General features: G+C 34.2%; 3 protein-coding genes across 5 annotated transcripts in view; 1 reads left to right on the top strand and 2 right to left on the bottom strand.

Moving 5' to 3' along the window:
- Positions 1–1,865: 1,865 nt before the first annotated feature.
- Upf3 (UPF3 regulator of nonsense mediated mRNA decay) lies at positions 1,866–7,700 on the bottom strand. Of its 2 annotated transcripts, XM_018543551.1 has the most exons (7): positions 7,381–7,700; positions 5,710–6,124; positions 5,148–5,299; positions 3,234–3,885; positions 2,729–2,949; positions 2,135–2,302; positions 1,866–2,069 (listed from the first exon to the last, which is right to left on the bottom strand). In XM_018543551.1, the coding sequence occupies exons 1-7, from the start codon at positions 7,516–7,518 to the stop codon at positions 2,019–2,021; spliced, it is 1,797 nt and encodes a 598-aa protein (XP_018399053.1). In that variant the 5' UTR covers positions 7,519–7,700; the 3' UTR covers positions 1,866–2,018. The 2 variants fall into 2 exon arrangements, with proteins under 2 accessions (XP_018399053.1, XP_018399054.1); XM_018543552.1 differs by having other exon boundaries at positions 1,866–2,302.
- A 1,994-nt stretch (positions 7,701–9,694) lies between these two features.
- On the top strand, positions 9,695–15,859 carry Su(z)12 (Polycomb protein Su(z)12). The gene is made up of 10 exons (XM_018543562.1): positions 9,695–9,873; positions 11,731–11,777; positions 12,194–12,377; positions 12,454–12,545; positions 12,646–12,838; positions 12,896–13,261; positions 13,349–13,665; positions 14,494–14,747; positions 14,830–15,477; positions 15,542–15,859. The coding sequence occupies exons 1-10, from the start codon at positions 9,774–9,776 to the stop codon at positions 15,642–15,644; spliced, it is 2,304 nt and encodes a 767-aa protein (XP_018399064.1). The 5' UTR covers positions 9,695–9,773; the 3' UTR covers positions 15,645–15,859.
- Positions 15,860–17,867: 2,008 nt separating this feature from the next.
- Positions 17,868–19,914, bottom strand: part of LOC108776845 (methyltransferase-like protein 22) — a 2,961-nt gene continuing 914 nt past the window's right edge. The window contains exons 1-6 of one of the 2 annotated variants that reach the window (XM_018543576.1): positions 19,238–19,496; positions 18,967–19,039; positions 18,757–18,888; positions 18,508–18,693; positions 18,274–18,441; positions 17,868–18,190 (exon numbers count right to left, since the gene is read on the bottom strand). In XM_018543576.1, coding sequence (XP_018399078.1) covers positions 17,892–18,190; positions 18,274–18,441; positions 18,508–18,693; positions 18,757–18,888; positions 18,967–19,033 — 852 coding nt within the window. In that variant the 5' untranslated portion in view covers positions 19,034–19,039; positions 19,238–19,496 and the 3' untranslated portion in view covers positions 17,868–17,891. Of the gene's footprint in view, positions 18,191–18,273; positions 18,442–18,507; positions 18,694–18,756; positions 18,889–18,966; positions 19,040–19,237; positions 19,497–19,914 lie in introns of those variants that run through there. The other variant, XM_018543575.1, reaches the window with a different exon arrangement.

Below are 19,914 nucleotides of genomic sequence, written 5' to 3'. Positions count from 1 at the left end.
CATATGAGTTATCGTGATTTTATGAAAGCCACGTATTTTATATATACTTCAAAGAATTCAGTAGTTATAATATGCTGATAAGCTATACATAACATCCGTAATCTTATCCAATACGCATCTTTATCCTCTCACTGTCACTAACAGTTTACATACTATATTATGAATGAGGGGACTCCCGCCGGGAGTCTCTCGGTAGTCCCGGTGGGGGTGCATATTCGATCGCGTTCAGCAAACTCAACTGTTGCGGAGCAGATCTGTGAGTGTTCATTGTTATTGGTGTATTCTTTTAGATCATCCAATAGCAACGAGCGCTCACGATCCGTTTTGCAACAGTTGAGTCTGTCGAACGCATTCATGTGTTTGGGCTTTAAGTCCTGTGTCCACGCCCATTCACGAAGCTAGAACTCTGTCCAAGTTCTTGTATCCAGAAATGTGTAGCTAATCTAATCAACATGTAGTTTACATAAAAAAATGGCAAGTACCGTCAAAAACTAGTTTCTGATCAATCCCTAATTTCTGATCAGTTTGAATAGATCAGTTGAATAGATTATTTTATTGCATTCACCGTTATAAATATTCATTGCAAAAAACATTTATAATAAAAATTGAATATAGAGAATTACTAATAGAGAATTAGTAAAAATATGGAAATTCCAATTGAGCGCATTTTTATGACAATAAATTTATCAAAAACATTTGGACAAGAGACGCGTGTGCGGCCATCTGTTATAATCAGGCGTCCCAAGTTTCGTCAACTTGTTATTTGCATGTATTTATCGAAATGAAGTACTCTGTTCAACGAGAGAATGACCTCGAATCGGCTGCACCTACTTTAAGCCTTAAGCCTATTCTACAATGACCTAGTTTCCACCGAAACCCTCAATTCGGTTCCACTACGGTATAGATCAAACTTGGTGTACTGTTTCCATTGGAAATATAATTTAAGTGAATTAATGTTAAAGTTTCATTGTATGACCAAATATCACGCTTATTATTCATTTTTGAACGGCTTATACTTTTAACCTTTTAACGAATAATGGAAAGATTGGCGATATTTACTTTTAATCTATTTCAGTCGTTTCCACCGACTAAAATTTAATGTCAATTCGCTGCCACTCTGGTAGAAGTTGTGGATCGAAGTGGAAGTGAAATGAGCAGAGTCAAAACGTATTTCCATCGAGTTAAATTTGGTTCTACGCCGCATTAGGTGCGAATTAATGCTTCGGTGGAAACTAGACCAATGATCGTAAGCCATAAAAATTGACCACTCATAATCGAATACGAGGAGAATAATCGATTACGATTGGTCAATTTTTGTGGTTTACGGTCTGTAGAATAGGTTTTAAGCCCATCTACAATTGCATAAACGTAGTTTTAGTTATAAGAATTGAATTGACCAATGACAGTCGAATATTCTCCTCGTATTAAACTGCGATTAGTCAATTCTTACAACTACGTTTACGTAATTATAGATCGGGCTTTAAGCCGTAAAAAATTGACCAATTACAGTCAAATTCGAGGAGAATAATCGACTATGATTCGTTCATTCCTTATGGCTTATAAGGTTTAAAAACCTATTTTAGATCCGGGCTTTTATACATTGGATGCGGAAACGCTTGCCGTGCAGCAAAATGTGAGTGCCCCTTAGGATTATTTTTTTTAACATTCGTGAGTACACCAAATCTGAAGATAGCCTAGGATGTGTACATCTAGGAAGGAATGGAGGCTGCACTCTTTATTCTGGTGTATCCAATTGCTGATAGGTTGAAATCGTTATAAAAATGTTCTGAATATATATTTATAACAAAAAGTACATTAAACTTATTTATTAATTCTTTAATATTACAGTAATAAAATTACGCCTAAAAAAGGATACTTGCGAAATGTATGATATAATCAGACTGTGCGTGAAATGTTTATTAGAACTAACACTTTAACACACGGCAAAGATAGCGATATGTTTTATCAGCACACCGAGGAAAATTATACATGGCGTTTAAATCTGCTGCGCGCAGAAGTCAATCTGTCATCTGTGAGTTTGTTGATGGAGTATGTCCAAGTGATAAGACCTGAAAATGAGAATCCGTTACGCTGCGTCGCGAGTGACGCTGCGTTTGAATGTCATCGAGCGTACTTCAGTGGCACCAACTTTTCCAGGCTTGCCTGTCGCAGAAGAGACACTAGGATTTGGTGTGGGACTCTGCGATAATGATGCCCGTTCATCGTTTGATTTCTCCCGTTCCAGCCGTTGCTTACTAAACTTGCCCATGCCAGGTCTATAAATCTCCATTGCCGGGCGATCCTACAATCAATTGAATAGTCAATAAAGATTTTTTTCACAAATAAGTGTATTAATATGCATGAAAAAATATACATATGTATTAACTTTATGAGTAAACACTCTTAACTCAGATAGCAAGTTGACATTATTATTTTGACATTAACTGCCATTTTATAACATCAAAATGACAAGTAACATCAGTTTTCTATCTAGGAAATGATTGTTTCGTAAACAATATATGATAGAAAAAATATAAATAAAGGAATTTAAGAGGATCATCAAAGAAATAATTTAAAAATGGATACGGAATTCCATGTTTGAGAAAGTATTAAAAATTACAATAAAAAAATAACAAAATAAAAAAATTAAAACTGACAGGCTGCAATACTTTCATATTGAGGAAAAAAGATTCAGTACAGAAAATAGTGTCATCAAAGTAGTATTTACCTTATTTCGTATCCTACGTTCCATTCGTGGGTCTTTCTTATCCTTCTCTTTTTCCTCGTTATCATTCTTCTGGAGATTACTTTGATCTCCTCCGTCTAATGATTTGTGACGCCGTAAACAGTTACCATCACCTGCACCGCCTTCACCGCCACTTTCGAGAGAATTACGCCTCTTTACAACTTTCGATTCCTTATTTTCAGAATCATCCTCATCGTTAACATCTGTACAAATACGTATGTTATATCATGCTATATTTCTTACAAAAATATTCGTCACAGAGATTCTCCCTCGTTTATTTAACGGACAAATCGACCCTATTGTGTTACCAATTACTTAGATATTCGTCAAAATATATACCTATTTTATGACGAGAGTAGCTCCTATCTAGCTTTGTATAAAAAGACGTTATTAAGTTCCTGAAGATGTTGGAATCAATAATGCTAAGAAAAATGAGGGAAGAAGTAAATTCTCTTTTATGATAATTATATGAATAAATTTTTTTCACCTGCATTGACCGAACCGTTTCCTTTTTCCATACTGTCCTGGCAATTGTGTATCGTGTCTATCGTTATCCTGTCCTCAGTAGTATTACGTTGTTCACATTCGTTGTCGTTAGAGTGCTGCTTTAAATCATCTCCATTATATACAGATTCTTTGCTGTTTCCATTTTCCTTCTCTTGTACAGTATCATGCTCCTCCTTCGCTTTCTTGGAAATTGTATCATCCCCGTTTGCATCGGCAATCTGTTTTTTTGTTTCCGCCAACTTTTTCTTTTCTTGTCTCATCTTCTCGTAACTTTTTCCGCGTCTTTCTTCTACCTTTCTGTCTCTGGATTCCCTAAAGTCTTCCTTCATCTCATACCTTCTATCGTCTCGAAACTCGGTCCTTCTATCTTCTCTTTCGTCGCGTCTACCATACGGCTTTTTCTCATCGTATCGCCGTTGCTTGATTTCTCTTTCTTTATTCCTATCGTCAACTCGCTCTCTATATCCTTTAATGATAGGTTTCATTTCTCGATCTCGCATTGATTTCTCTCTTACTTTCTCGTCTCTTTTATTTTTATTTTTCATTTCCTTCGGTGAGAGTTTATCTCTTTCTTCTTTATTCTCTTTATCATCTTTGCTCGATTCTTTATCTAAGTCTGGATTTCTTAAAACCTATAAAAAAATTAAAAACTGTACATATATTCTATTACTTTTCTATGCTGTTATTTAAATGTATCAGGTAAACATTTTGATTTAATTTTTATGTCGCCGTTTGCTAAACGACTTGTCCTAAAACACAAAGCAAAGAAGAGACAGTCAGCATTCACCCGAAAATTAAGCCTCAATATTTATCTGGTGCTGATCACTTTCAATATACTTATTGGCCTCTTATAATTTTACAGTTTTTGTCGTTTTACATATTACATTTCTTCATAGAGTTTGCAAGTTTATCTTATAAATATAGAACACACAATTATCAAATATATAAATAAGACATTTTTAAAAATTCTTTTTAAAAATTAGGTACAAATAAAAACAATTACAAATTAACAATGTATGGAATTATATAAAGTTTCGAAAAAATCGTTAATATAAAGTTAATTGCGACAAATATGCAATAAACGTTCCTTTCTCGAGAACCATCACCAAACCAGCTCGTCAAATGTCAGCACCGATTTTTCTGCATATCTCACGATATAGCAGTGGATCAATTCATAAAGTAAATTCCTGAGCCCATTCTTTTTACATGCCACTTTGAAGTAGTATCCGATTCTTTCGGCGTAAATATTATACCACAGCTTTTTTGTAGATCAAAATCAGGAAGAAAATCGCGGCTACTAGTATAAATGAAAAGAATCTCATATATATTCTAAGATATTAAAGATAATTTAAACGGAGAAAAAAAATAAAACGAGTTCTTTCTTTTTTGTCAACGAAGAACTTTTTCTTACATGATCGCCTTTGTGGAAACATAAATAAGTTTTGCGATTAACTTGATTACTGCCAGTTAAATATTGTTTCTTGACATCAAACATGCTTCTAATTGGCTTTGTCTTTCTAATGTGCTCGTAAAATCTTTCATGAGTATTACACAATTTTTCTTGCGTTCGTTTGTATAGAAATCTATTGAGAAAAATTTCTTCCCTATATTTCTCGTATTTATATGTACTTGCGTTTTCGATAAAGTATTGAAAAAACATGTCTTCAAATTTGACATTTGTAGGATGAGGTGTAGGAGAGTTGGGTGATTGTTCGTCTTCCATGTTATGCATATGCTGCAGATAAAAATATATGGTATCAACAAATACAGAATGAAGAGTGCAGTATAAAACTGTCTTGATTAAATTGAATAATTAATTATACAAGTAAAATAATAATTATATTATTCCATACTGTATTTGTTGCCATTTGATGTATCAATTTGATTATTCTACCTTGGGGATAATAGGCTCATCTTTGGTTCTCCGTCTGTCTGGATCTTTGCGTCGTCGTTCCTCACGCTTCTCATCCCTAAGACGTTGTCTCTCTTGCTTACGAAGTTTTAAGAACTCGAGCAGTGGGGTTGTAGTAATCTTCTTCACTGTATCTGTGTATAATGCAATCATTATAATTTTAAAACACGTTTCATTTATATGCATATACACAATAAAGAGTAATTGCACGTATTTACAAAATAATATAAAAATATAAATAAATACAAAATGAGTGAATAAGATGTATTCACATTTAAAAACTAAATTTATATTAACACACACATGAAGTATTTTACCATCGAGTTAAACTAAATGTAGGTAAATATGGAACTATATAAATATATAATTGTAAGTTGAAAGTCTCGTTTCAACTCAATGTTCGTGTTGAAATAAATTAATTTTTTAACGTATATCCTACTTATTCATGTGTTTTAAACTATTTATTCCTTATATATGTATGTATATAATGTATATACATTTCTTTACTTGAACAAGAAATATGTATAAAACGAAAAATACTCACTGTCTGGTGGTTGATAAGAATACTCGGTTTTTGATTGAGTTACACTCGAATCAATTTCTTGATTCTTTAAATTCTCTAAGAAGCTTATATAATACGAATCACTTTCGATGGTACCGCATTTGATATCCTTTTTTTTGCCCACTCGTTTCTTTGGTAATCTTTGAAAGGGTGCAAATTCTACTACTGCGGGATATTCCACCCCTTTCGAATCTAAGAAGACATAGTTGTCAAACTTCTCCCGAAACATGAAGATGTCTTGTTGCTCCACAAAATTAATATAAGCACGAGAAAATGAGAACTGGCCAAGGGACATGTCTGCCTTCACAAAGTACAAATATTCATGTTCCGGCAATGGTGAAACTTGCTCTAAGAATTGATCCTGAGTCATTGTTGGAGGTAGTCTTCTGATCACCACCTAATACTCATCAATAATATAATTTATATAATAATTACTATGTACATATATATAGTAACAGTCAACAATATATTATTTATTTTGCTATATTAAAAAATATTTGTTTAAAACATAGAAGATAATTCTGGATTGAAATGCAATATAAAAACATTTGTTTATACAATAACATTTGTTTAAAGTAAGTAACATATGCATATTTAATTTCCTGAGCTTTTTATGAAACTAAGTGTTACTCGTATATGAATAATGTAGCAATATGGAATAATCTATTTAAATTTTTTGTATAAATGATCATCTAGAGTATTATTTATATTCCAATTAAAAGTCACGATTATTAATTATCTTATTAGTTGTTCTACAATTTATTAATAATTAAAATTTTTTAATTTAAATCCTTTTGATATCTTTTGTGTTGCATGAGTGTTTGTTCAGGCCATGTATAATATCATTAACAATATACCTGATAGTAATAATTATCTCATGTATATAACTTTTTATAGTAATATATCTGCTTGGTTGTAATTTCCTGACTAATTTTCTATCAAAGGTCAATTTTCAAACAAAAATGAAAAAATAGAAATATTTAACATAATTGTTGTCTTTAAAGAAATAAAAGATAAACAAGATCAAATCTGTTGCTGGATATACCTTTTTCAAAATTAAAGAGAATTTCAGTTAATACTTTATTCAAAAAATTAGAGTTTGACCAAACCTGGAAAAGTGGCAATCTAGGACACATAAATGTATCTAGGATTTCAGTCAGAAAGAGCAAAAATTTATATTTTCATACAAAAGATTATTTAAGTTAAAATATTTATATTAAAGCCAGCCTTTACAGATCTTCTGCAAAAAATTTTTACAAATGACGTGTGAACATTGAATGGGATGTTAAGCCTAAAGTTTCATTGTAAAAATGATTTTCATAATTTGTGTCTGGCTTGCTCAAATTTAGGAAGAGTGCAAACATCCCCTGGCTCCTGCTTGCAAACATCAATGGATACATGTGTTAATTAAAGAATTAGATTAGGAAGTCTTATATAAAGAAGTTAGATCTTGGTTCAAAGGATACTTATAGAGTACATATACAATAATTTTTTAATTTCATTTAAATCAATAACATCCAGCCGGTTCTATTCCTTGTTATTATTTAGCATAACCTATGTCATGTTTCGTACAGTTGGTTCAAAACCATCGGAAGAGCCAATAAAAGATTGTGGAGTAAACAGTTCACATTTATTATATTGATCCAGACAAACCTTCGTTATGGGCCGACATTTTTCTTTCTTGTTATCTTTGGCTTTTCCAACATCTGACGAATTGTTCTGCGAGTCGTTCTGAACAGAACAGCTGTCGTTTTGCGCAGCACTTTCGGATTGTTGCGCTTCCTCGGTCATTCTAACTCACAACACACGTTTGCTATCACTTTCCAAGATTCAAGGAACTTTCGTTTGGGGTACGATTTGTATCGATCCGAAATATATAATCGTACAATTTTGCCCTCTCAAAAATCAAATACGCGCGAAGTGGTCCTCTCTACGTTTACACGATTACTCCGAACGCGGACATGTTGGCTCAATCCTGCATAAAAGAAAAGACTGATAGCACTGATAACAATACAACCCTGAACAACACATGTGAATTCGCCATGATAAAAGTACTGCTATGATGAAAGAAGACAAGGGTGTGCTCGCATAGCAACGCGCTGACTTTATTTTCCGCCATTTTAAAACAACATATACAACTCGCGCGCTTGTCATATGATTTGAAGTATTACAAAAAATATGATCAAGTTCTAATACAAATAAAGTAAAATAAACAAATAATAAGTTATAGTAAATAAAATTAAGAAGAAAAAAAGGACTGTTTTTTTCTTTATTTATTTAGTTATAGTAAGTAATTACAAATAGAGTATTAATTATTCATTATGCGTGCAACTAAAGGTGCTTTTTCATGCGCAGCACGCTGCAGCAGCAACTGCGTTTGATTGACCAATCAAAAGAAAGAATTTTACAAATTGACCAATCAAGAAACGCTTCAAAGCATTTGTAGTGGCAACTCGACCGCCCTTAAGTTATTGTCATAGCAGGTGTATTGAAATAAAATTTGGCGAAAAATGCAGATTAAAATGATTGGCTATAGCAATTAAATAAGCGCAAAACTACACCTTATGGCCGTATCACACTAGCAATTGGAGATTGCGTTGGTATTTCTTGATCAATTAAAAAGAAACTGCTAGCTAGCCGATTTTTTCTAAAGAATTAATTGGTTTGTTCGCGATGTATAAAATTAAGGCACTAGAGGTGAAAAATTCATGCATTGAAAAGGACCTGGATTAAGGTCGAAACGTATGCAATTTGCAATTATATGTAACTAAATTATATGTAAATAAATTTTACTACACACCTTCATCCTGTGTTGGCTCTCAACGGCAATTTATTTTAATTTTTGATACATTTACATTAGGTCTGTTCGCGTTGCTTGCACTTTTTGCACTTACCATCTTCGCTTTCTTTCTTTTTAAAGCCGAATATACATCTATCTCACTTTAAGTGCAAAATTATTTGGGGATTTCATGCAACGCGAACAGACCTATTGTCACCACGTACTAATCGTAATATAACCTATCTGTCAAGTGGATCCAAAATGGCGGATAGGAATACCTACATCTCTAGTGCCTTAATAAAATGTTTCTCCCAAAATAAACTTAAAATGAAATAAACGTTATTTTTAGGCCTGGTTGCACCAATATTACTTGATTTTAAGCGAGACTTAAAACTTAAAACTCTATCTATCTCGTATTAAAGTCGAAAGAGAGACGAAGCAGTCTAAGTTTCGCTCAAAATCGAAATGACGTTGGTACAATCAGGGTGCTGTCCCATGATACGGAAATTATACCGGAACGGAACAGTGAGACCAATCAGATCTCTGCAATCATTACTCTACTTTCCTTTCGGCGATTGTGATTGGTCTCACTGTTCCGTTCCGGTGTAATTTCCGTATCATGGGACTCCAGCCTTAAGCCGTAATCACACTAGCGATTGCGCGATTGTGATTGACGATTGCGGATTATTTCTCAACCAATCGGAACAAAACAATCGGTGACTGCTTTGCTCTGATTAGGCATGTTGAAAAAGAGCGAGAATAGATCTGTTCGCGTTGCATGAAATCCCCAAATAATTTTGCACTTAAAGTGAGATAGATGTATATTCGGCTTTAAAAAGAAAGAAAGCGAAGATGGTAAGTGCAAAAAGTGCAAGCAACGCGAACAGACCTAATGTTATTGTAAGTGCATAAAGTGCAAGCAACGCGAACAGACCTAATGTTATTGTAAGTGCATAAAGTACAAGCAACGCGAACAGACTTATTATCGATACCCACTAGCGATTAATCGCGAGCTTTCTCGTATCCCGCGCGCAACGTCCGTCCATCTCAGCGCCACCAACTTCACGATGATGCGTCCACGAGATACATGGCGCGCCGCGAGAGGACGCGCCAATCGCCGTGGAGGCCGCCGGAGCGCCGCAGTTTTCGCGCGGGGCGGGTGTTGTCGTTGTCGCGTCGCAACTTTCGCGCGACTAAGAGAGAGAAGTGGAGAGAAGTTGAAGTTACCGCGGGGGGAAGCTTGTCGTGCACGGAGGACCGCGCGAAAATGCCGCCGAAGAAACGGGATAAGGATCTCGATGGGCAGAAGGGACCTCGGATGGACCAGATTCAGGCCGACCACGAGCTCTTTCTGCAGGCCTTTGAAAGTAAGAGAAAAAAAAAACACATCTCTCTCTCTCTCGGTCTTTCGCCCCGTGTGGCCCTTACCTATCTTTGGCTCTTTGCCGCCTATCGGTGGTGACGCGCGTCGTTTCATCGCGATAAAAGCTCCACGACTTCTTTTGCCGGTCACCCCCTACATCGATACCTCCTCAGACGACCCCTGTCGCGGAGGGCGCGCGACGCCCCTCTTCCCCTCCGCCGCCGTTATCTCGTTGCCGCTGTCGCCGTCGCGACGACCGGACCTAACCCTATCCGCGACGAGTCAACTGGAGCGCCCGCCGTGGCGAGCGTCGGTTTTCTCTCTTTTCCGCACTCTCCACCGTTTCCAAACGCGCGGACACCTGTCATCCGTGCCTCGCTTCCTATTGCGAAACAGACCCCGAGCGATTCCCGACGTCGCGATTTCCTCCTCCAAAGTATTTCGAAGGTACATCCTTAAATGCCAGCGGAAAATGTATGTGAAGAAAAAAGAATGAAACACTGCTTTTTTTTTTTTACACGGTTTACACGGAGAAGCAGATTAATTCAGACTGCTCGACACGAATTAAATATCTTGTTAGAATCGGTCGGAATAATAAAGACGGGATTTGACGAATAAAGATGTGCAGACTGCTCGTTTGCTTTTTTCAATTTATTTTACACACGTTTCAGTTTTTTTCCCTTTAATTTTCGACTTGTTTAGGCAGGTCATGGCTTAATCAAAATCAGTTGAATCAATAAATCTTCCAAAACTTCGGTGAATTCGAGTATCCAATTTGAAGAACTCAAAATCAGCAGCTCAACTGAGCTAAATCGCAACGGGAACAGCCTTTGCAAAGCTAGAAGTCTGATTTTATCCTAAATAAAATACATACATACGTAAACCTAAACGTTCCTTAGCTTTTACGAACGATGTAAGAAATTCCCCGAGTTTCGAACTGTTAGGTTTCATGAAGATGAAAAAAATGTGGGATCAGAGGGGTTTAACCTGCTTTCGTCGTAACAAGTAGGGTGCAGGCGTCTCAAACAAATTTGAGTGAACCCATTCATCATCTCCCATTTTGATACCTGATTGAAGGATCGTTTGTTGCATTGGTCGGAACTGCTTTTAAATCCTACAAGATGTATTTTAAACGCGAGAAAGTGGATCGCTCTTAAGGCCACCTAGGGAGTTTATTCCGTATTAACACACATGAATAAGATTTAATTTCTAGGAAAAGCAAATGTGAAACTGTTAAGTTACATAGCACGATTATTTTTTGCAAAATTAAGAAAGTAGATATTATTAATTTGATATGATTAAAGCGTTGTTTAAATTTTAAATAATTGAATTATTTTGTTGATTTACTTGGCTCTTTACCCTTCTTATATTTGTATTGTTTTATACATATAGAGCCTTTTCATTATTTATTTTGATATGAGTAAATTATTTTATAATTTTAATTATTTTTTATGATTTATGTTTATAATCATACTTGTCAATTATGTAACAATTTTCCTTTTTGTTTGTTATTTAAGTTATTCTAATATTTAATATATCAAAATTCAAACGTATAATAAATTAAAAAATTTATTTGTAAATAACATGTTTTTTAAATTAATTTATATTACAAAAGCTATTTTTATACATATATAAAAATAGTGCATGTTAATGTAAAAATTAGTGAACAAAAATGACAAAAAAGGAGAGAATAGTTTTAGTTGCTAGAATTTTTTATCATAATGATAATAAATTGTCTCCACTAGACTGTAATTTTACATATTACGTAATTATTATTTTAACTTACTGGTTAATAAATATTGATTTAACATCTTATTAATTTAATTTTTCAATATGTGACTTATATATTTCATTTTTTCAGAACCAACGCAGATTTACCGGTTCCTTCGCACAAGAAATCAAATTTCAGTGAGTAAATAATATTTTCTTTTTATCCTCGGTTTGCTTATGATTTTGATTTGCATTGCCCTCAAAGCGTTAATTATATTTTATTTGTTGGTTTGTTATACATGTGTATAATTTAAAAAATATGGTGTATTAAAAGTTTATAAAAAAACGTATCCATATATACGAATGTAAATAATCGTAACGATATGAAGCATTTAATAAAGGTAAGTTAATAAATGTTCCTTTGGGTTGATTATATTGCTTCAATCTTAATTTTATACTTTTATATGCTTTTCAAAATTTCTGTAAAATTTTTGTAGCATGGTAGGTATAAAATATAAATATAAGTTATATTATAAAAATTTAAATTATTTGAGGAGCACTACTAATTTTCCCTGGGCGATGGATGTACATTAAAATTTAACGTTTCTTTTTAGCCAATATTTCTATATAGAAATTTAACATATATGCGGCAACGTATGTCCAGAAGTCACAAATCACGGCGAGGGTTTAAGGTCGATACGATTCTGGATAAATTAATAGCAAAAAAGAAGCATGAACAGAATCTCGGTGTTCGCGGATACATGACTCTTACATTTTTAGGATTTTATGACAAAAGAGGTAAATTTTGATTATGCAACTTTTTTTTTTATATATCTAGAAAACTCTGACTTAAGATTGTGATGTACAATTGTAGCCGAAGTATCGCAGGATCCCGTCAAAGTGGAAACATTGTTGTTAAAAATTTGTCACAAGAAAAGAAAAGACGTTAGTTCACCTATCATGCAAGTAAGTATCTATCGGATTAAAAATTTATAGATTAAAATTTACTGATCTAGTCAAGTTTTTCATTGGATTGATGCTCGATTAAGATGTGGCATTTGTTTAGGTTTCAGTCGGTACGAGCGAGGTCCCAATCAATCCTTCCGAGAGTCAACCTCCACCGAAGGCACCCACGATTTCCATACCCAATGAATCTTTCTGTTTAAATAATGGTCACATAGCAAAGACTTATATGCTTTTACTCAGGGTTTACTGCATGTCTAACAATGGCTGCCTTATAACTAACTGTGATTTAGAAGGTAAGAGTGAGAGTTAGCGCAATTAACTCGCAGAATATTACAAGCCGTGTCTTGCAGAACCAGCTCAAAAGCGTCGTAAATCGGCAACGGGTATGATAAAGGTCAATGGCGAAGAAGTAAAACAGTATGGTTCGGAGCTTACGGTGTACGATAAGCACAATCGATGCCTGTTGACGGACGGCGAGTATGAGTTAGGTTTACAGGAAGTACAGACCAATGTTAGGTCCAGTCCTAAGAAACACAGCTCTTGGGAAACTGTGGCCGACATCAAAGACTGCGAACCGTTCGACATGTTCAGGCAAGGACCGACGTTAAAGTTTCGGCTCAGTTGGACGACGGAACCGAGCAACGGTCTGGTGGATAGACCGATGCCGATACCTCAGATACCGAATGGTGACAATAAAGAGAATCGATCGGCCAATGGTTAGCTCTCATAGTTATTTTACGAACGAAACTACTGCAATATATGTACTCAGTCACACACAAATGTCGCTTTAACGTTTTTTTCAGCTGGTTTTGAACGTTCCTCTTCCGTAAATCACAATAACAATAGCACAAATAATAATAATAATAATAACGCGACACTGCCAACGCCTAGTCCGTTAACGCCCTCGTCGAGAATAAGCATCTCCAACGAGAAAGTGGACGCTAATGCTAACGGAACACAGCAGATAGTCTATCAATTTTTGTACAACAATAACAGCCGGCAGCAAACGGAGGCCTGCGAAGACCTACACTGCCCCTGGTGTTCGTTGGATTGCGGCAAACTGTACTCGCTTCTAAAGCACTTGAAATTGTGTCATTCACGATTCACATTCACATACGTGGTAAGTGTGCATCACATTTTTACATTATTTATATGTAGTACAATTTTATACATTTACGCACACAATTTACATAAAATTGCTTTTTTACTTAAAAAATAATTCAATTTAAAGGAAAATTAAATGTACAGAAATGGGGAAAAGCTATTTTTTAGCTTGATAGGAATTTATTGATTAATCAAATAATAATACCTCGTGCAGTAAAAAAAAATATATTAACATAATCAAATGACATTTTTATCATTTTTGTTTTATAACTTTTTAACCTTCTTTTTAATTTTGATATTTTTTTATGAAGTTAAATTAGTTTACTTTTGAGCAATGTTAATTTAACTCATTCGTAATAACAACTTGAAAATTACGTTTTTTGAATTGTATCACTTTTGAAATAAAGGAGAGATATATCACACACGCGCGCGCACACACACACACACACACACACACACACACAATGAAAAGTATTGTACATATATTTTTGAATATTTTCAGGAAATGATTTTTCGTTCTACTTTATCAGATACTTTAATAAATATTTATAAATGTTTCTTAGATAATATAGTCGCAACTTCTAAACAATCTACAAAACTTTTATATATTTATATATATATATATATATATATTTGGATTCTATGTTTTTTAAAGGAAATCTCATGGATATAAATAATATTGATATTCCTAAAAGATTTTGCAGCCACAATACTTTTTATTGATGTTATTGATATATAACAACGCGTTTAAAAAGAAACAAGCAATTGATTTGATCGGATAAAATAAAAAGACATCCTCTTCATGCTATGATGCTAATTGAGTGTAAATGTTTTTTTCTTCCAGCCAATTCCACAAGGTGCCCGAATTGATGTAGCAATAAACGAATGCTATGATGGTTCGTATGCAGGTAGTCCTCATGAATTAATTTCACAACCGTCTAGTATACCTTTTTCAAGGACAGGACCAACCAGACGTACAAGCGTAACGAATATCCTGGTGTGCCGTCCGAAAAGAACAAAACCAAGTCTGTCCGAGTTTCTGGAACTTGACGAGAATGAGTTTGAAAGTCAGAGGCCTTATATCACCGGCCACAATAGGTAAGCGTCATGGTATAAGTCACGATAAGTAGTATAAATAATCTTTTGCATTTACACATTATAACTGGACATGTTCTCTTAGACTGTATCATCATACTGTGACCTGCCTGCCTATATACCCCAAAGAGATGGATATCGATTCCGAGGGTGAGAATGATCCTAAGTGGCTGCAAACAAAGACAATGATGATGATCGATGACTTTACGGATGTGAACGAGGGCGAAAAAGAGTTAATGAAAATGTGGAACCTGCATGTGATGAAGCATGGATATGTGGGAGACTGCCAGATACCACTAGCTTGCCAAATGTTCTTAGAGAATAAGGGGAAGGAGTTGCTCATGAAGAACCTCTATCGCAACTTCGTATTGCATATGTGCAGTCTGTTTGATTTTGGGCTAATCAGTCCGGTGATATTATATCAGACTATACAAAAGTTGCAAGAAATCATGAAGGAAGGCGGTGAGGACGGGGACGTACGTAAAGTACTGCAAAAATCACACGAGGCTCAAGTGGAGCATTGGAAGACTACAAGTGCACATACACAAATGCATGACGGATCTAAAGCCGCCGGTTTGACGAGTGGTGTTAAGCTCAATTTCGGCAATGACGGTTCCTCGAGCACGTCGTCGAATGCCAGGCGAAAAACGACAACTGCCTCCATGCCGTTGGGCTCGCCCAACTCGCAAAACGTCAAGAACGCGATGCATAACAATATGCACAACGTCAGTACGTAAGCGTAGAATTCGTTATCGTTGTCGAGGAGCAAGACTGTCATTCACAATAGTTCGATGCAGAATTCCGTTGTCGGTACGAATCCCACTCTTCTATCATTCTCTGGTGATCTCTCCGACGCGGAGCATCGTAAGCAAGATTGCGCCCAACGTTGTGTCCAATTAGAAGGTACAAGTACGTCATCAAGTAGGCGGTCGAACGATCTATCGGCAAAAGTACAAACTGTAGTGCAAGTGACAAGAAGTAGCAGCGCGACGCGTTCCCGCTGCGCCGGATGCTCGATACAAGCCGGCGAGAATGTTAGTACTATCGAATACCACCAGCGAAAATTAGTCCTGGACGTGATACTGGCGACGAACAACAATAGCCGCATCGCCGCATCCGCTAGCCAGAAACCGTCCTCGAACGGAGGTAGCTTCCAGTAGCTACTTATCAATAGTAGTAAGATCGATTTTGCGCGTTTTTAATGCAAATTGCATCTTCTTTTTTGTACAGTATTTGTTGCAAGTAATATAAATTATGCAATTGACATTATTAAATAAACTGGATAATTATTGTTTTAGCTATTAGATCGATTTTTGAGATTTAATTTAAAAATTATGAGAATAATTATAAATTGAGAAAAGAGAGATAAATAGCATAAAGAGGATATTAATGAACGATTTTATTCTGCTCGCCTCTGTGTCGATGATATCGATCGCGAACAATAAAACACGATACAAACATGCTAATTTTATCATGCTTATTCTTCATTTTTTTTCTAGTCAGTGGCGTTTTTATTAATTATTTCACCTTTTTTTAAAGCTTCTATTTTACGTAATATTCCAATAAGTTCTGGTATATCTGCATAATCGATTTGTAAAATTCATAGTGATTTAGAAGCAGCTATTCCAGAATTAACGCGTGATTTTACATTATAATAGAAAAGCAGAGAACAAATGATATCAAGCTTTAAAAATTAATTTCTGAAGATGACTTTGGCATGATGAAAGTGTGGAAACGAATTTCTAGTTCTACGGTCTCCTTGCGAAGTAACTCGCAATCCTGGAACGTCTTTCGACATCTAACAATTTATTCTTTTATATAGCGAAGCGCATATTTCACAAGCGAATTGATCTCGTAGCTGAACTTTATGAACTTTTTATCGTTCTGAATTTAATCATTTTCGGGAATATGCTGAGTGGTGAAAAAATGCTACGGTTTAAATGGTTACAATTTCTGAGATTTCAAGCGCGTATGCATATATATAATTATTATATATTTTAGATACTGTGTATATAATAATTACATAATTGTACACAATATATATATGTATATATAACAATATGTACTTATATATAAGTATATGTATATATAATAATTATGTATATAGTACATAATATATATGCACACAGACATACACGTACATAAAAAAATTATAAAAAAAACCTGTGAGGCTGTAAATTATATTTTACATTTTCTACATCGAGATGGATCGGTAGAGTGAAAGTGCCTTTTACCAAACTAAGCGCAGGCCTGAATTCGTAGAGCGACGGTCGACGAACTTAAGAAATATTGAATATTATTATTCATCGTTATTCCTAAATTTTGCGGAATCATCTCGATTCGATTGTAAAATTAATGAGATTAATTATTCAACTTGTTCTTTAGTGATCGTCGTTTTCTCGCAAGCGATTCAGACCTCTAGTATATCATATTAGAAATGTTATGACTTTGCGTGTAACATATACAACTTCTACTGCCGTGGTCGTTCGAAGAAGCGCTTACATTCCTTTATACATACTGTCTTCTTTATATTGTAGGTAGTCTAATAAAATTTTTTAATCTTAGGATATGCCGTCGGAGCATTTAAGTTCAATGGAATTATCGTTCTCTTCGAGCGACTTCCAATTCACTGTCCAATAATATTATCCATGGTAGGTTGTAAATAGGGAATTAAATGACGAAATAAATATGTGGACGTGAGAAATATATATTACATAGTCATTTTTATCACACACACTCCGAAAATATCTATGTTTTTCCTTTTATTAATCCTTAGATTATCGTTTCTTATTCGTTATGTAAAATAATCTAAGGATTAAAAGAAATCGATTTCTCTAAATTTCCTAGCTTACATTAAATCGTTTTTAAAAATTGTGCTAAATTCTTATTGTTTTATTGTTTTGTGTATGTATTGACAAATGTAAATGTTCATCAAATGATATTGTTTTTAAATATAATTATTTTTTACAACTTACATTAATTGTGATACTATATTTTGTTAAATATATTGTCTATAGAGATCTTGTTTTTAATGTGGCAAGCTCTCTCTTTAGAATATTGACAAATATTTTTATGATAATTACGATAACATATTACGTGTTATTGTAATGTATTATTTGCGTATCTGATTAAAACAAAAATTATTCGTTATGTATGTGCAACAGATTTTGTATTGTTCTGTATCTTCATTAAAACCAAATGTTTGACTCTATCATATTTGAAGTAGCGCGGAAAATCTATATTAATGTAATCTACAGACCAATTCATTTTGTACTTTTCGACGCAACGTAAAAATTCTTCGTACATTGGAGCAGTCGTATCCAAATCAGCGACAGTGAAAACATATCTTTTCTCGAGAGCGATGTAAATTATTTTTTTCTTTTTTGTGTATAGAAGTTTCATCAATGTGCGGACAAATCCATCCGTGATTTTGTCATCGTATATCACTAGAAATAAAAAAATATGACTATATCACACATTTCTTATATCTATTTTACATTGTTGAAATATACACTTATTAAGTTATTACCGTCCGCAGCCAGTACAATATTTGCACTTTGCAATTTCTCCTCTAACTTTTTTGGCCATTCTAAGTTTAAAAAATTCACTTCCTCGATATGATAACCCGATCTAACGTATGCATAATTCCTCAGAAAATTCCGTTCAATTAGATTTAATATATCACCTATGTTGATATCTGGAATATTTGGACAAATAAGGCCAAAGTTTTCAACAAACGGGTTTCAATTAATATTTGCATTACCGGTGCAAATGACTTCTTTAGCTAAGTAACTCGCTATGATGCTGGTCAAACCAACTCCAGATCCTAATTCTAAAATTATTTGATTTCTAAACAAGTCCTGATGCGACAGAATGTAGTCGGCTAACAAGAGAGCGGCTCTCCACACTTGTAAACCGACTAAATTGAGCTCTGTAGATACGCTATGCTCTGTAAATACAATTTACTGAATATGTTTATACACACGAGAATACACGTTAATTAATTATGTACCTATTAGAATTACTCCTTCTTTGTCTCTATTTACATCTAGATCATCGTCACTGTCATAATTTAGCGTCTCGGCTGTGGATTCTGCCTCAATCATATAAGATGGGCATTTAAAAATGAATTCAGTCACCGCATCTGAAACCAATTGTTGAACGTTAGGACGTGTATCAAGCATTATTTTTATCGTTCAATTATTCGTTAAACATAACTTACTGCCATTGTCAAGCTTTTCAGAGATATGATCATTTTCTGTGTATATTTCCGATGTTACTTTATGCATCGCCGTCTTAACAAAAAGATTACGTTAATCAACGTGTTTCTTTTTAAATTGACATTCAATACATATTACGTAATTATTAATTATCGTATTACGAGTTATTTATAAAGGCCATCATAAAGTTTCATTATTAATTTATCGATGTTTAATAAATATATATACAGAATAGATAACATAATAGCTCATTATATTTCACTCATAACGTACTATTTCGTATTGTAATATAGATATATTAATGATAAAGATTCGGTGAAGCACTACATCTCAAGTCGGGGTTTAACGTGCGTAAATAAATCAGGAATCGACTTCGTGCTATGACGCTCGCCACACGATAATGAGCGTCGTGACTGACCAATATTACAGCCTCGTGACTGCATTTATTTCGGGAATTTGTGTCTTAACACGACAATTATATAATCTATAATCTTATATTATCACGTTGCTCTGTATTATTACTGTATTGAGTAATCTACGTTGAATCTTCAAAGTTAAATTGCGCTGCTTAAAAAAAGATTTTTTTGCTCAATTTACAACAATTTTCTGATAGTTTTATTCAGAGACGTACAAAAGATACGCATTTTATAGTGACAATAAAATGTATCAATAATAATAAATATTTATACAAGAATAATGTTTTGAAAATTAATTTTCATTGCCTTTATACCACATTTTTATTGTCCAGATTTTAAAAAAATTATATTTTCTTGTATCATGACTTATAAGGAGTAATCATTTGATTTTTATAGATACATCAACAGCAAGAAAATAAAGCTCGTCTATAGTAGTTTTCTCTACTGATCGAAAATCTATATTTTCTCTCCTTTTCTTTCAGAAAATATTGATATATTCAGAAAAAAAATATATAACTCATTTTTTATATATAT

The sequence above is a fragment of the Cyphomyrmex costatus genome, unplaced genomic scaffold (genome assembly GCF_001594065.2).
Source record: "Cyphomyrmex costatus isolate MS0001 unplaced genomic scaffold, Ccosl1.0 scaffold390, whole genome shotgun sequence".
Lineage (NCBI taxonomy): Eukaryota > Metazoa > Arthropoda > Insecta > Hymenoptera > Formicidae > Cyphomyrmex > Cyphomyrmex costatus.
This window is presented reverse-complemented; position numbering and strand designations above follow the sequence as displayed.

Bases quoted from the DNA above. Each gene is read 5' to 3' on its own strand.
- Upf3 (XM_018543551.1), bottom strand. From the start codon at position 7,518: ATGACCGAGGAAGCGCAACAATCCGAAAGTGCTGCGCAAAACGACAGC. The intron at 2,303-2,728 runs GTAAATACTACT...AATTGATTGTAG, and splicing joins AACGTAGGATACGAAATAAG to GATCGCCCGGCAATGGAGAT. The intron at 2,070-2,134 runs GTACGCTCGATG...TCTCATTTTCAG, and splicing joins GAAAAGTTGGTGCCACTGAA to GTCTTATCACTTGGACATAC.